Below are 16615 nucleotides of genomic sequence, written 5' to 3' on the forward strand. Positions count from 1 at the left end.
CAGAAAGGCCTTCATTGACAGCAATGTCATTTCCTCTCTCAAGACCCATAAAGGCACTAAAGACGTCGTTAAACGTCCATCTCACTAAACTCTTTGGTTCTAATGGCACTATGTATTTGGAACCCCTAAAAGGTTCTATATATAACCCCGTCTTTGGAGTATACTCAACTCCAAAGAACCTTTTATGCTAAAAAGGTTTTATAATGACAAGAAAGAACCCTTTGGCAATTAAAATGGGTTCTATATAGAACCTTTTAGGAATTCCAAATACGTAGCGCCATTAGAACCTTTTAAGGTTCTATATAGAACCTGTTCTGTGTGTACAGTGGCTCTACAATAATTTTACGAAGTGACGAGAACAGTTTTTGTGTGCAAAAAAACAACAACTAAATAATGACTTATATAGTGATGGGCCGATTTCAAAGTAAAGATTTAAACCATTATGAATCAGCGTATCGATTCATGATTCGGATCGCCAAAGTCGCGTGATTTCAGTTTGGTGGTTTGACACATGATCCGAATCATGAATCAATATGCTGATTTATAACCGTTTCGAAGCTTTGTTTTGAAATCGGCCCATCACTATTTTAGTCGTTATTTCGTTTTTTTGCGCACAAAGACTATTCTCGTCGCTTCATAAAATGATTGTAGAGCCGCTGTAGTGAGATGGGCTTTGTAAAGACGTCTTTAGTGGCTTTATGGGTCTTGAGAGAGGAAATGACATTGCTGTCAATGAAGGCCTTTCTGAGCCATCGGATTTCAACTAAAATATCTTCATTTGTGTTCCGAAGATGAACGAAGGTCTTATGGGTGTCGAACGACATGACGGTAAGTGTTTAATGCTTTTGGTTCTCTCTGGGCTTCTCCTCATTCTTCTCCCTTGACTTTATCAAACTTTCTGTCTCCACGTCCCCCCGACTGTCTCATAGACAGTAAAAGATTGCTTCTGAGTGTCTCCTCTTGGCTATACGGTCATTTCTCAACTGTGCGACAGAGTCGCGCTGGTTATGACACAATTGTTAGCCTATTTTTACAAAAACAGCTTCTACGGGCGATAGTGTAAGATACAAGGTAATGGAGCCTTTTATGCATTGTTGTGTTTCTTTAGAAATAAACAATGGACAAATGGAGTCTTTAAACGCCTCAGATGTAAAGTTATTAGTTGTCAAAGTGACTCAAAAATGAATGTGAGTCAATGGGATGCTAACAGCAGGTGATGGCTTGGTTAGCAATGGCCGCCCCTATGGGTGGAATGCTTTCCGAGCGCTAGATTAGGTATTTTCTCCTCCAAAAGAGGCGTGTTAAACAAGCATTATTCAAATGACTCTGAATGCAATTGGATAGTCCTTTAACCAATCAGACCACAAAAGACGTGATCAACGGGCACGACTCATCGCTTCTCTATCTGTCATTGAGTTATATCCGCCAATAGCGCACCAGGTAAGCCAGTCTGTGATTGGTTCCCGCAAAAGTGTACCAGAAGCAGTAGAAATTAATGTAGGTTTTCAGACTGAGTTGCCGGGTGAAATCAAATCCCCGGCAGATCAGGCTGGGGTTTTAAAGAACCATCAATTCCAATAAAGAACCTATATTTTTAGGAGTTTAGGCCAGAAGATAAAGAACTATTGCTCAGAGATCTCCTTTATACTAAATCGCCAAATAGAAAACAGTCAAATCTAAGAACAAAAGAGTCAATAGTTGTGGTCTGAGATTGTGGAAGAAATGTTTGAGTTCATATTGATGTCTTTTTTGGGATCTCTTCTGAAATTCTAGTAGAGGCACACGTGAGATTCCTGGGCTCTTTTTCTTCCAGGATAAAAATGAATCAAAAGTTTAATTTTGCATTTAACCTCATTGTCTTGGAGAAACAAATGAAATATTAAAGATATCTCTTTTTTTCCTTTTCTTTCTTGTAAGGATCAATACTGTATATTATGAAGCTTGTTTTTGACATGAAATAAAAAATAGAGAATATATTTGTGACTATTTATCTCACAATTCGCACTGTTTTTCTCGCATTTACATTATATAAAGCAATTGCGAGTTATAAAGTCAGAATCGTGTGATATAAACATGCATTTCAGACTTTTTTCTCTGAATTGTGACTTTATTTTATACACTTCTGTGAAAAAAAAGTCAGGAATTATCTTTTAAAATGTTTTATTCTGTGGCGGAACAAGCTTCCATACAATTCAGAGTTTTTTTCTCAGAATTGCCAATTATATATTTAAAATCTGAGTTCATAACATTCAATCACGTGTATATATATATATATATATATATATATATATATATATATATATATATATATATATATATATATATATATATATATATATATATATATATATATATATATATTCCTGTATTATTTTTTATAAAGCTTAGAATAGTGTGAGTAATAGTATTGAAAATATTGCTCGATTTTTCTTCAGTCTTACGCAGGTCATCTCACTTGACTGAAGCTCTAATTTGATTTGAGAGCAGTGCTAGAGGGATGTAATACATTTCATATGCATTTCAAACAGACAGCGTCTTGCCCAGGTTTTCTGTGATTATTTCATTTATTAGTGAAAGAAAACTTAGTCCTCTATTTCATTAAAAACATCATGTTAATTGAACTTGAAAACCCATTTAAAGCAACATACTCCTCTCCCTCCCTTCCTCCCTTCCTTCCTCCCTCCCTCCCTTCTTCTGCTCGAAATATTCCCTCTTTCTGTCATGCTCAGAGGCACACACATGCTCTCTCACACACACACACATACACACACCGCACAAATGAATAATGGTTTATGCCCATAGGAGGGTGCGAGAGGGAGGATGAATCAGCGTAGGAGGCCTGTCAGACTCACACACGCGCACACACACACACACGCACACGCACACGCACGCTCTCTGTTGACTGCTGTCTCAGTGGGACGTTATTAGTACAGTGCTGTTAGATTATCATTTACACTGACATTAAATTACTGCTATGAAATGTTGTTTGTGAGTGTGCAAGACCTGCAACAATAGGCCGAGGATGAAATCAATGGAAAACAGCATTAGATGCACATTTCAATTACTCCTTTTCACAACGCTGCTGAAAAAATAGCCCAAGCTTTCCTGGTCTTAACTGGTTTATGAGGGTTTAGCCAATACCTGACAAATCTCTGAAAACCAGCAAAATAGACCATATAATAGACCAGCTAATGTCTTTTGGCTGGTTTAAAGTCATAATGAAACTGAAGTAGCGACAGATCTTTTCTTTCGTACTGTGCCATATGTTTGAGTTTAACAGATTATTACAATGAAGAAACCTGTAGAGCAGGGACTTGATTTCATGCATCAGTTGTTTATTAGGTCTTGAGATGTGGGCATTGCACTCAAAGGTGGCAGATATCTCGAAAAATATTACATTTTCAGGCTGCTGTCACTTTAAGAGCGAATGCACAGATTCAGTATACTGTTACATACGTTTTCTCTCAAATATTTACTTTCCAAAACTGGATTTTCCTGAATACTCATCAAGACTGGTATTTTGACATAATTTTGTGTGTATTTGATTGTTTTTAAGTGCAATAAGCAACGAAAAATATGTCGATTTTTGTTCTTGCGAGCTGTTTGAGAGGCAGCTTTATGAGAGTGCCACTTATATAGATCAGTGGTGCACACGCTTTTGGTGTGAACACAAAACCGACAGGAAAATTATGTGCAATACCCCACACCGAAATTCAGGGCATATAACACCAACATCATTAAGAGGAGGCGGATGAGTGTCAAATTGTCAATTCGCCATCAGAGAGACGAGGGAGTTAAAACACACAGGTGATACCTGTGTATTGATTTTGCAGAAAGGAGTATTGGAACCGTTTCAGATATTTCAGTATTGATGCATATCAAAATATTATTGATATTGATAAATATTGATATATTACCTTTCATTCAGTGTGTAATATTGCAGGTTTGTGAATGTAAAAGGTCTGCAAAGTTTTAAAGATGACTTAAATCTACACTGTGTAACTTTTTTAGTTTATTCTTAGCTAAAAACACTTAGTTCTTTCAAATATATTTGCTCATTAATGTATATTTACTTCTTTCAAGTAATAAAGTATTCTCGTAAGTTTATAATATGCCATTGAAAATACATACGGGTGAGGGGTTCGAATGCCGGTTGCCATGTTGGCCCTCCATCTTGAAAGTACATTAGCCAAAGAGGGACATACCCGTAAATTCAAGCTTCGCCTTTCGCATTTTAACACTCGATGGCACTCATGGACGAGGTCGAACTGGAAGCCATGTTAATCTTGGACTAAATAGGCCACCGTAGGAGTTAAAACGAAATCAGAATTGAGAGGAACAGAAACTAATGTTCACTGGATGGTCATATACCTTTTCACCACTAGATGGGGGGAAATATCACAAAGTGTAGCTTTAAGTGAACAAAAAAAAAAGTAATTGTCTCCAAAAAAGAATTGATTCTAAACTGCCGAAAAAGTCATCAGTAACTCCAGTCTTACTTCCTGCACAAACTACATCGGTTTATAACAAAATCATTAGCCACCCGTAAGCAGCGGCTACTTTGGCCCGCCCTCAAACACTAGTTGTGGTCGAGACTCGATTTTGGTTTGTGTTGTTGACATGTCAAGTAGACACTCTTTTCTCCACCTTGCATGCTCTTCTAAAGGATGAGATCTCGGGATCAAATTGATTGAGTGAAACCAACACCACTGTTACTCTTCGTATCACTGTGTATCAAACACTGAACAAGCCTCTAGAGCTGAAATTCAGATATGGTAATAATAGGCGTTTCGTTTTCAACACACGCTGTAAGTGGTGGACCAATCACAACAGACTGGGCCATCTGACCAATCAGAGCAGAGTGGGGGAAATGAGAGGTTTAGATAGCCTGACAAGCCAGACCCACATCAAGATGTTTGGTCTGGAAACTCACCATTGACAGCTCAATCCGAGGGGAGGGATAACTGGTTGTCTTTCAAACTCCCTCTGCACACGATAGGATAGCGTTACAACCAACCAGAGCAACGAAGGTGAAGCAGAGCTCGTTGATAGATTAAACATTCTCCGTATCCGGTCGGCTAAACTCTGAACACATCTTCCCTTTTTAAGAATGACTTCAGTGCCGTTCTTTGTTCTTTTCTCAGAGAAAAGCTTAACTCCAAGTCTTCCAGAGTCGCGGTCAAAGCTGATTCGAAAGACCGCCGCCGTTCGCCAGTTTCTGTGTTTACTAGAAGCACGCAAGCGCATCTCGGCCGTCGTCATTATGGCCCCGCCCACCGACTCTATACACGATGTGATTGGGCCGTCCAGATTTTGAGGAATACAGCTCAGAAGGGTATTGAGAGTTCCTAGACGACACTTGCGGGCAGATTAAATTTGCTGCCGCTAGGGTGCGTCTATTTCTAGGCTAAGGTTTAGAGAGACTGAATCTTCGAACAAACCGTTTTAAGACTCTTTGAGAAATGAGGCGATTATGCTGTGTATTATGAGAAAATGCAAGTGCTTTTTGACTTTGTATACATGTAAACCTGTTGTAGGAGCCAAAACAAAATTAGGAACCTTTAAAATGGCATAATAGGGGCACTATAAATTGACTAAAGGATCCTGAAATCCTGCACATGTCACTCACTAGAAAGAAGTTGTTTGTCATACAGTTATGACATTTTGATTAAACAAACAAAAAAAGGTCAAACTAAAAAAAATAAGATCTAGCATTCATTTAGAATATAGGGGGAATATTCATTTCACAATGACTTCTTTTGATGCAAGGATGCAAATCCTGTTATAAAAGTTTGGATTTTAATTGACCATGATGCTTTCAATTGTTGTAGGCATGATTATATTCTGCCATTAAAATACCACAACCACATTTTAAGGGAGAATCACATGCACCCTTCACAGCAATCTTAGAAGGCATTATGCTATGAAAATCAATCCAAGATGGCAGACCATAAAAATAGTTCAGTGTATTTAAAAAAAGACTGTTATCCAATATATTTTTTTGCTTTGTATTTTATTTTATTGGAATATCATGTAAGTTTAGCAGCCTGATAATGAATGAATTTAAATCAGCTAGTTTTTTAGAAGACAGTTGGTGTGTGTGTGTGTGTGTGTGTGTGTGTGTGTGTGTGTGTGTGTGTGTGTGTGTGTGTGTGTGTGTGTGTGTGTGTGTGTGTGTGTGTGTGTGTGTGTGTGTGTGTGTGTGTGTGTGTGTGTGTGTGTGTGCGCATCGGTTAGACAAACAGCCTCAGCGGTGAGCATTAATCATCACTAGCAGCATGTTTACAGGCATCCTATGACCTGCGCTCACACACAAGTTTAATCAGCGTTGTCAATAAATGCCTGGATTGTGCCGTCCGAGTAGGTGCGCAAAAGCTTGTTATTCAAACTAACGTCCTCACTCAATGCAAGGTGAAACATTGAGGTAATTAGTATTTAGCATGATGTCAGATTATGAAATATGTTATAGGGAATATTGGTTTTGTTGAGAAGGATATGAAGGGTAATGGTAACCTTCAGGCTATATGAGCCATGTTTCTCTCTATCTCTGCATGTTTTTCATTATTTTATAATACAGTATGAGGCATTTGATACATTTTCATCTTCAACATCTGGAGTACATTGTTAGAACAAAGTTTATTCAGCCTCATCTTATCAAGAACATTTTTTTAAGCTCTGTAGAGTTTTTGAGTTATAAAGCTATATGGTTAAAACGTTCTTGATTTTATATTACAGGTCCTTCAGATCTTCAAGTGTGGGGCTCTTTAAAGCACCATTAAAATGGATGGTTTTCTAAAGAATTACAGGGTATAAAGTTGTTTGTGACAGGCACTCTTTATCCTTTATTTTTAAGAGTGATTTTTTCCATGCTGTGCGCGTTCATGCGGAGGTAAAAGTTTTTTTGTGCTTGTGAATATTGTAATGTGCATTAATTCTTCCTTATGGAAGAGGATTCAGCTATATGACAGTCAATGTTATGGTGCTTTCTCGTGATCTCCAAATGAATATCGCCATAGACAGTGCCATCATGTTAGAGTTATTTGTCCAATTAATGTATTAATTTGCATTGAATATTTAATGATCATTGCTATAATATGATGATTCTCTCAATGTACCTTTGATCAAAGACTATAGATGTAGAAAGACAGATTACCCCTATTTCTCATGAACGGGAGAAACGCAATGCGCAATATGGCAGAATAGTCCCACCTTCTAAAGTTAAAATGAGCCAATTGGTAAATTCATTTGCTGCGTTCCAATTCGCCTACTTATACTACGTCCTAAAAGTAAGTACTCTTTTTGTGAAGAAAAATTACATAATTTTGAGTGTGTAGCAGAAAAGTATGCAAGCTTTGGGACATACTTCATCATCTTTACCGCACTCTGTGGCTTAGTTATGTGCATCCCAACACCTGCCCTGTCAATCATCATCACTTTTAAAATCCTCTACATTCAGTTTCATTTCCTACCGTATCGGAGAGAGATGTAGTTAATATAATGACGCATTTAAAAGTTAATGGCCATACATATCATTACAAAAGTTCACAATGCTGCTGCAGATTAATTATAATGTGGATAGCACTGAATACATATTGTTTCGTCAGGTTAAAATACTGATAGTGATCACTCAAACCTTTATCTAAACCGCTCAACGTAACCGCCAGACTCGCACATCGGTCATGTTTGTAGTTTTCTATCACTTTTTTATCTGCGTTTGTAGTTCTAATCAAATCCTCATCCAACTCGCAGTGGCTTGTGGGCAATATCAGTCGCTAGAGTGTGCATCGATCGATTTCAAATTCTGACCGGAAATAGTAAACCATCCAGGTTTCTTTGGAAGACTCTTTTCAGCATACTACGATTTGGACATACTAATTCTTATTTTAGTATGGATAGTATGCAAATTAGGACGCAGGGATTGTGTCACTGCAGCTGCTGTTAGAAGCTCTGGTTCCCATAGAAACGTGAGACTCTGACTTAGGACTGCACATAGGACAACATTTATGGGACAGTTCATGTCAGATTTTGTTGCTGATTTGAAATATGTTATTTAATTGAGTTCAGCAAGCAGTTTTAGAGATTCCAGGATTCCTGCGTTCAAAATAGATTGGACTTGATTTTGTGCGCTCGATATAGCTGCCCGGAGCCGTTCGACATTGTCATAAAATTGTATCTGTACAGGGACAGTTTCTCTTTTGTCTTGTTTTATTTTTGAGCCAGTACCGCCCACACAATTACACATCATGCCACATGTCCCGCAATCATTAGCTGAGCTTTGAAAAGACATTGGAGTCAAAATAGTTTGAACTTTTAGGGTATGTTCACATTTGGTATGTTAGGTTGGATAAAAAAAAATAACCCTGGTGTGATTGCTCTGTTAGTGCGGTTCATCAAGTGTGAACGCTGACGCTGAACCCTGGTGCGTACCAAACAAGAGGACAGAGACGCTGAAAAGATGGGTCTCGCTCCGCGTACAAACCAACTCTACTGCAGTTCGACTGAAATATGAACGCAACACGGACCAGAGACATGTAAATCGACCAAAAAACAGGACATGATGTGACCCTAAAATGGACAGAATGCTTAAGCACACCTGCTTCTCGTCATAGTCGCAATGTTGCCCATCACAGTTCGGGACAGGTGTCAGAACCGCGTCTCCTCGCAGCAGATCTTGGTTTGTGTGTGACGGGGGGATTCCTGATGTTGTTTTGAGTCCTTTACACATTTTATAAGCTCTTCACGAGATCTCACACAAGTGCATTCAGGCGCACAAAGTGTTGTTGTGCGGTCTCAAAATATCAACCCGATCACACATAAATGCGTATAAATAGTACGAGTGTGCAATGTCGTGGAATGTATACGCCAAAACTCATTTTGGCGTGCATATGATACGCTGTTTTTCGCGTGCATATGATACGCACTTTATGGCGTATATATGACACGCACTTGGGTAGGTTTAGGGAAGTGGGGCGTATATATGACACGCGCTTGGGTAGGTTTAGGGAAGTGGGGCGTATATATGACACGCGCTTGGGTAGGTTTAGGGTAGTGGGGCGTATATATGACACGCACTTGGGTAGGTTTAGGGTGGTGGGGTGGGGGGTTCGTATGTATAATACGCCATAAAATGCGTCTCATATGCACGCGAAAAACCGCGTGCCATAGACACGCCAAAATGAGTTTTGGCGTATACATTCCACGACATTGCACACTCGTACTATTTATACGCATTTTTGTGAGAATACCCTGCAAAATATACATAATAAAAGCCAACCAATCAGATTGTGAACATATCCCTATGCCTTTAGGTTTGTTGTCGTTAGGTTAAATGTTAAAATGCCAATGTGAATGCTAAGCGGATCAGGACTATTGTTTGTCTAGATCAAACAACCAAGGGAATCAAACTACAAGTGTGAACTAAGTTTTCAAACTATTAGCAATAATCCATATATCAAGTAATATTTATCCGTTTTTAGATAACAGAAGTTAGAAATCTTTCAATAACGCAGTGTTAATTGAAAAAGCATGGATTTCTAGGGATGTATTCACAGTATGTTTGTTTCACAGTGTGTACAATTTCTGAAATGTGAAAGGCCCTTAAGGCAGTTCAGAGAAAAGAAGGCAGAAGTCGACTGATGACACGATTACATTATTGGACAGACAAGCTATATACTGTAAAGGTAAAGCAATATAATGTAATGGCGATTTAATATAAGGGTAATGGAGGGTCGAAAGTTGAGCGTAATTGCATTTCATTGCCTTTCCAACATGCGCAGATAAAACAATATTGTGAGCTTGTGGAAAAACTGTAGGTGTTTTTATGATCTCTGTGTGGACAGTCCATTATGATTCAGACAAGTAATGAGATGCAGTTGCTAATGTGCTGAATGATATACCGTAAATATTAAACTGCAGCATGTTGTGCATTCTGCATGGCCATGCGTGTCTTTTTGAGGTGTGCTTTCCTTTTGCTTTTCCAAGCAATTCGATATATGACTTACGTTTGGCTGTTGATAAAACATGTCGTTTTTGCATGGACACAGACCACTAACAATCAGGATTTTGGCTAACATTTCCACCACATTGTTTAAAATACTCAGCTAGATTTATTTCAGCCCTAAAGCTGTTTTACACCCAAGTCGTTCGGACGTAATGAAGTCAAGCTGAGTTAAAACACACATGAAAAATTGCCAATAGAGTAGTTTAATTCAGAAATAACCTCTGTGGCTATATTTAACGCTGTCCAAAAACTCTTTGGCATCCAGTGCTTTGTGTCTGCTGGGCCGAGATTTATTTTAAGGGAGAAAATGAAATTACTACAACGGAGAGATTTTAATATAATTTATAGACTATAATCCAGTGCGGCCTGCTTTTGGAGCATTTGGGGGCAAACAGAGGAGATAAAGTTGTTTTTATGGGGCTACAAAAACCTTTCTCTTGCTCTCTATCTCTATCCTTTTCTTTCCTTCTCTTTCCCTTCCCACCAGCCTGTGATGAAATGTTATCAAAAGGGGATTTTAATGGAAAATGATAAGGAGATAACTATCATTTTCTGCTCCCAGAATGTATTGATCCGAGCTTGATACAACACAGATACCACATGCACAGAATAACACTGCCTGAATCCAATTTTCTTTCTCTATCTTAAATTAGTCGGCGTGTAATCCTCTGGTGTATAAAGCCAAACGCTGCGTTCTTTTTGCAACGCTGTAGTCATGCCGTACTGTCTCGAATGTACCGAATCACTGCTTTGATTGCTTGTTTTACATTACCATTAACATTAAAGTCCCCATGAAATCAAAATGTAACTTTTTCAGGATGATTATGTTAGCCTTACTGTTGTCTGTAAGCTAGTGTGCTCCAATATAAGCATTCAAAACGTACAGTCTCTCACTTCCGCCAATAAGGATCAATCATTTTGATGACATCACTGGACTTCAGCTCTCATCAGATTTCGGTCCAATCAGATGCTCTCGAGAATCTTAAGCCCCGCCCCCTAGATTATAAACAGAAGCGGCAACTGACATCGGACGCTTGTTGGCACATTTACTGTTTTCTGCATGGAGAATGGCACATTATACACTGTAAAAAAAGTGTTATACACTGTCTCCAAATGAAAATTTTGTAGAGACTGATCACATCGAAATTTTTTAGTTGGCCAAATCAAATTTCTGTGAATTACATTACATCAATTCACAGAAATTAAATTCGTACATTCAAAGGTCCAAAACTGAATTTTTATCGATGTCAAAGGTCAGGAACAATGAATAAATAAAAAGCCATCACAAATCAACACTGCAACACTAATGCATAATAAAAACACTACGTACCATCATACTTACAAAGACTTTAGGCTTTGGTGCCAAAGTTGCTTCAACAACGTATTGAGCAACGGCTGTAAATATTTATGTACATGTGATATTTGGCATTTTTTTGCAACGATTTCAAACAAACTTCATTATAGGGTATTGTTTTTAGAATTGAGTGAAAAAATTATGAATTTAATTTATTTTTGGAATAACGCTGTAACATAACAAAATGTGGAAAAAGTCAAACGCTGTGAATGCACTGTAAGGTTAAGCAAGATGAATTAGATAATGCATTAACTAAAGTTGGGACATTGAAACTAATGGGATCTTGTTGTAAAGTGTTACCGCCTTCTGAATATGTTCCAGATCAACGGCCTGTTTCAACAGGTAATACTGTCGGTCAATGAAGGGAAGTAAAGTGTCCATGTCAAGACAATTTATGGGCTCTTTAAAACTAGTTTTACAACCTTACTAATCGGTTCTGGCATGGGTGAGCTGCTAATGAGTTTGTGTTGATTTATAGAGTGTGTTTGTTGTCTTCATGCTGTGCCAGTGTTCATGTATGAGCATGATATTCTTGTTGAATGGAAAATGGACACAGAGCTGTTAGGCTCTCTGCTCTCTCGAAATGACAAAAATCATAATTGATAAATCGCAATTACAATTTTATTACAATTTACATACTGAATAGCTTTCTACATTGTTTGAAGCAACTACATGCTATGTTTTATATATTAAATAAAAAACAAGCTGAAAACAATCTTCCTGAATAACTTTTATTGCTTTTCTATAGCATTGAGTCTCAAATGTCAATTAATTCAAATAAATTCATGTAAAATATGCATATGCATGGTATTTTAATGTTATACTAAAACGAATATTAAAACAATGGAGAAAAACAAACCTTAACCCTCAACCCTACTTAATTGGGACAAAGTGTCCTCACAACGATGGCAATATCCAAATGCTTTGACATTTCTTTGGTACCCAGGAGAAAAACGGCATATAAAATCAGACTAAGTGATGTTTTTTGAAAATGTAACAAATGCTAAAGGTTTTGTTATGGGTAGGGTTAGGGGATATAATAAAAATCATTATGTCTGTGGAAAGTCCCCATAAAACATGGAAACGTGTGTGTGTGTGTGTGTGTGTGTGTGTGATTAGTTCTACATGAGGTGGTCTTTACTCATTGGACACATGGCTTTGCTCAGAGGGTTGGTTTGGGTCCATCTGAATGTGACTGGTTTAATTAAGGTTTACAGGTTACGCTAGACTACGGCTCCTACAACGGCAATCATTACAAACCAATTCTACAGTAGCTGTGAAAATATCAGGACAATGGATGGGAACGCAAACAGCCTGGGCCGCTCCAGATCACTAACTGCTTTATTATTCCTATCCATTCCCTTCTCTGATCTTCGAGAGCCGACTCCAAGGGGCAGTGCAATAGTTTTAATTCAGAATATAATGAATTTGTTCATGTCTTAATGTTCGGGAAGGGCTTGAATGTGAATATGAAGAATTGTAAAAGAGCCTGAATAGAAAGGAATGAGTCTCTTAACGTAGTGTTAATTATTATTTTTTCTAGCTTTTTTAATCATATTTTGGGCACTTTCTGATTAAGCAGAAAGTTAAGTTTCAAAATACAATTGCAAATCTGCCTATAAAGTTTATCGGTTTGTGCCTTCGAGTCTCTGGACTAGAGCTGTGTCTGTTCACTGACACTAAAGTGAAACGAGACTTCATTTGCTCCAGTGGAGAGCATATTTTCACTGTCCGATTGTTCCCTATCCCCTATATAGTGCACTATGTGCCATTCAGTGTGTAGAAAATAGTAAACGTGTGAACAAGTGACTGATGTCTGCCGCAGCTTCAGCGTCTGTTTATAATGTAGGGGGCGGGGCTTCAGATTCTAGAGATCATTTGATTGGACAGAAAATCTGATGAGAAGCTGAAGTGTAGTGATGTCATCAAAATCATTGATCCTTATTGGTGGAAGCGAGAGACTGTACGTTTTGAATGCTCATATCTTTAAAATTAGCATTTTTGTCATTGTTTTGGAGCATGCTAGCTTATAGTTAACCGGAAGACATATTTATATTCATAATACTCCAAAAAGCTTCCATTGTGATTTCATGGGGAGTTTAACACTGTACTTAGAACCTTTTCTTAGATCTGGGGAATTTGGAGGCCAAGTCAACCCCTCAAACTCAGTGCTGTGCTCCTCAAACTGTAGACTGTGACATCATATCAGGTTGTTTTGTTCTTTGTTTTATGGGGTGTGTGTGTGACGTGTGTGTGTGTGTGTGTGTGTGTGTGTGTGTGTGTGTGTGTGTGTGTGTGTGTGTGTGTGTGTGTGTGAGAGAGAGAGAGAGAGAGAGAGAGAGAGAGAGAGAGAGAGAGAGAGAGAGAGAGAGAGAGAGAGAGAGAGCACAGAATGACAGATGTGACTGATGTCTGATCACAGCGACTGACAATCATTATTAGTGGCTCTTTTGGGAGCAGTAGAGGCACTGAGCTGAGGTTACAAGGTCAGGGCAGCCAAAAACACTGTAACCCAGTTCAAAATCTAGTTTATATTTAAACATGCATATGTGTGTATTGTTGGCTCATTTAACAAATTGCTTGTGATGACATTCATTTGTAAGTCACTTTGGATAAAAGCAGCTGCTAGATGAATAAATGTAATACATGTAAATGCATGAATTCTAAGTCAAATGTTACTTTTACTGTTGCTTGGCTTTATTAGCGATCTGAATATAATTATATAATTCCACCTAGTAACCACTTAGAATGCCAGGGACATTTTAAGAACACCTTGGCAACAGCAAAGCAACGCCCTGGCAACGACCAAGAACACCATAGCAAGTTTTTGCACAGGCAAAAAAAATCCTCATGTTTGCTTCAGAATGTAAAAATATAGTGTTTTCCTGTGCAGAGAGTCTTTGTGATAAATGGAAGCGTGACTTTCATCTGTGGTGCAAGAGTGTGTGTTTTGTGTCGGCGTTTGCAGTTCAGATCTGATTCTCGTCTCATTTTTACAGGCTGCGCGTTCCTCACGTACTGCGCTCGTGAATCAGCCATCAAAGCCCAGAATGCATTGCATGAACAGAAGACTCTTCCAGGGGTGAGTCTCTTTTAATCTCTTTCTCTAATGTCTTTTTGTTTGTTTCATCTATTTCAGGCAGAAATGTTCTAACCGTTGAATGCAATTCAGAAGAAACTTCAAATTAGTTTTTATAGTTTTTCTGTGTTCTCCTGATATATATATATATATATATATATATATATATATATATATATATATATATATATATATATATATATATATATATATATATATATATATATATATATATATATATATATATATATATATAGCTTTATTTGCAACATGTAGTCATTAGATTATAGTTGAAGGAAAAGCTTAAAGGAATAGTTTACCAACGAAGCAGTCTCTGTTTTTTTTAAAACTCTATCTCTGAAACACACATTTTTTCTTGGTTATGCAATTGTTGAGGAAACACATTTTATCTTTTTGCAAACATTTTGGGAATGTTACTTTAAAATGTTGAAGAAGTAACATTAGTTACACTTTATTTTAAAGTGTCTTAGTTACACTGAAATAATACATTTAAGTATATTTAGTAACTAAATGTAATCACGATTAAGATTAGGGTTGTAATTATGCATAATTTATAGTTACCACAGTAACATATGTAACAATGACACTGTAAAATAAAGTGTTACCATGGCATTTCAAAAATGTTACATATGTTATACAATGTGTATAAACAATGTATAAATAACTTTATTGGTGCTAATATTCTGAGAACAATATTAAATACCAGATAACATTCAATAAATGTTCTGTTAACATTACTGGAAGAATGTTTGATCATAACTTTGAGAGAAGCTTGCCAGAACATTAGCTAAAGTTCCCTGTTAGCTGGGGTGAGGCTATATAGTCAATATTGTAAATGCTAAAGGCCCCGATATACTCACGGCAACGCTTTTTTTGGTTCTTCGCTTAGGGGTAAAACAAAGTTTGAAATGTGTGAGCAGGGCCCTATTTTAATGATCTGAGCGTATGTCTGAAGCACAGGTGCAGCTGCACTTAGAGCATGTCTGAATCCACTTTTGCTATTTTATCAACGGAAAAAACAGTCGGTTTCTCCAGGCGCACGGTCCAAAAGGGTTGTACCTAGTCATGGGTGTTTTTGGGCATCTCCCATCTCATCTCCAATTCCTTTTAAAAGCCAGTTGGGCTGGTGGAACTGCAAGCGGAAATACTGAACGCTTCTTCAGAGAGGAATCCCTTTATTTTTAATATTTAAAAATGTTTAAGTGCTTAAGTTGCGCTTCCCTGTGTGTGTGATAAGCAGAATGTACGTGCATTGTGTACTCACCTATAGGCACATAATATTAAACACGCCCTTGAAATAACGCAAAAAATACTGCGACCAGTAAAACTTAGAGCAGGTTTTTGTTGGTCAATGGTCAGTCGTTTTCAGTTCCTCAAAAAAGCAACACACCAACAATACTTCAGAACACACCTGGTTTACAGACCAGCACGGCCATGGGTGAACAGATGGACGCGAGTGGGTTTGCTATTTAAACAACATAGCACTGGATGTGAAAATAATAATCACATCGGACTGAAACTGTGTGATAGGGCCCATACTGTTAGTGAACATCCAACACCACCCGCTCCGCCGAGAACGGTGTTTAGATAAATATGTAAATACACTTTTAAGCCTTTATGATTTACACTCCTTAATAGATTATTCAATTAAAATACACATGTGGTGTGGCAAGCAGCGGGGCGAGGGACCGCGAGAGCGGGCCGGTGATTAATGTTAACGAGTGCCAGCTGCGTGGCACACCGGTCTCGTCTCGCGGCCATGTGACGGGAGCATATAAGGAGGAGCAAGGACAGCGGAAGACGAGAGAGGACCAGGCCTGGATTTTATGTTTAGTTTTGTTTATGTGTTTGTGGGCAGTCGTCCGTGAGGGGCTGCCCACGTTTTATTTTGTGTGTGTTTGCGGGCAGTCGTCCGTGAGGGGCTGTCCGCGGTTTTACTTTCATTTTGTTTCTTTACTTTAAATAAATGTTTGTTGAACGTTCGCCGGTTCCCGCCTCCTTCCTTCCCATCTACGAACTGTATTACAACACAATACATATTTAAATCAATTTGATGAAATTTTACAAATGAAATTGTGTAAATCTTTGCTTTGGCAAGCTGTTTCAAAACTCCCAAAACAAACTCCAAAATTTGTTTTATGACGTCATCAGTCCATTCTTC

General features: G+C 38.0%; 1 protein-coding gene across 2 annotated transcripts in view; it reads left to right on the top strand.

Annotated features, from left to right (window-relative positions):
- LOC137089269 (CUGBP Elav-like family member 5) overlaps positions 1-16615 on the top strand; it is a 229676-nt gene that overhangs the window by 2593 nt on the left and 210468 nt on the right. For both annotated transcript variants that reach the window (XM_067452808.1, XM_067452809.1), the window contains exon 2: positions 14354-14436. In XM_067452808.1, the coding sequence (XP_067308909.1) occupies positions 14354-14436 (83 nt within the window). The remainder of the gene's footprint in view (positions 1-14353; positions 14437-16615) is intronic.

The sequence above is a fragment of the Pseudorasbora parva genome, chromosome 9, assembly GCF_024679245.1.
Source record: "Pseudorasbora parva isolate DD20220531a chromosome 9, ASM2467924v1, whole genome shotgun sequence".
In the NCBI taxonomy this organism is placed as follows: domain Eukaryota; kingdom Metazoa; phylum Chordata; class Actinopteri; order Cypriniformes; family Gobionidae; genus Pseudorasbora; species Pseudorasbora parva.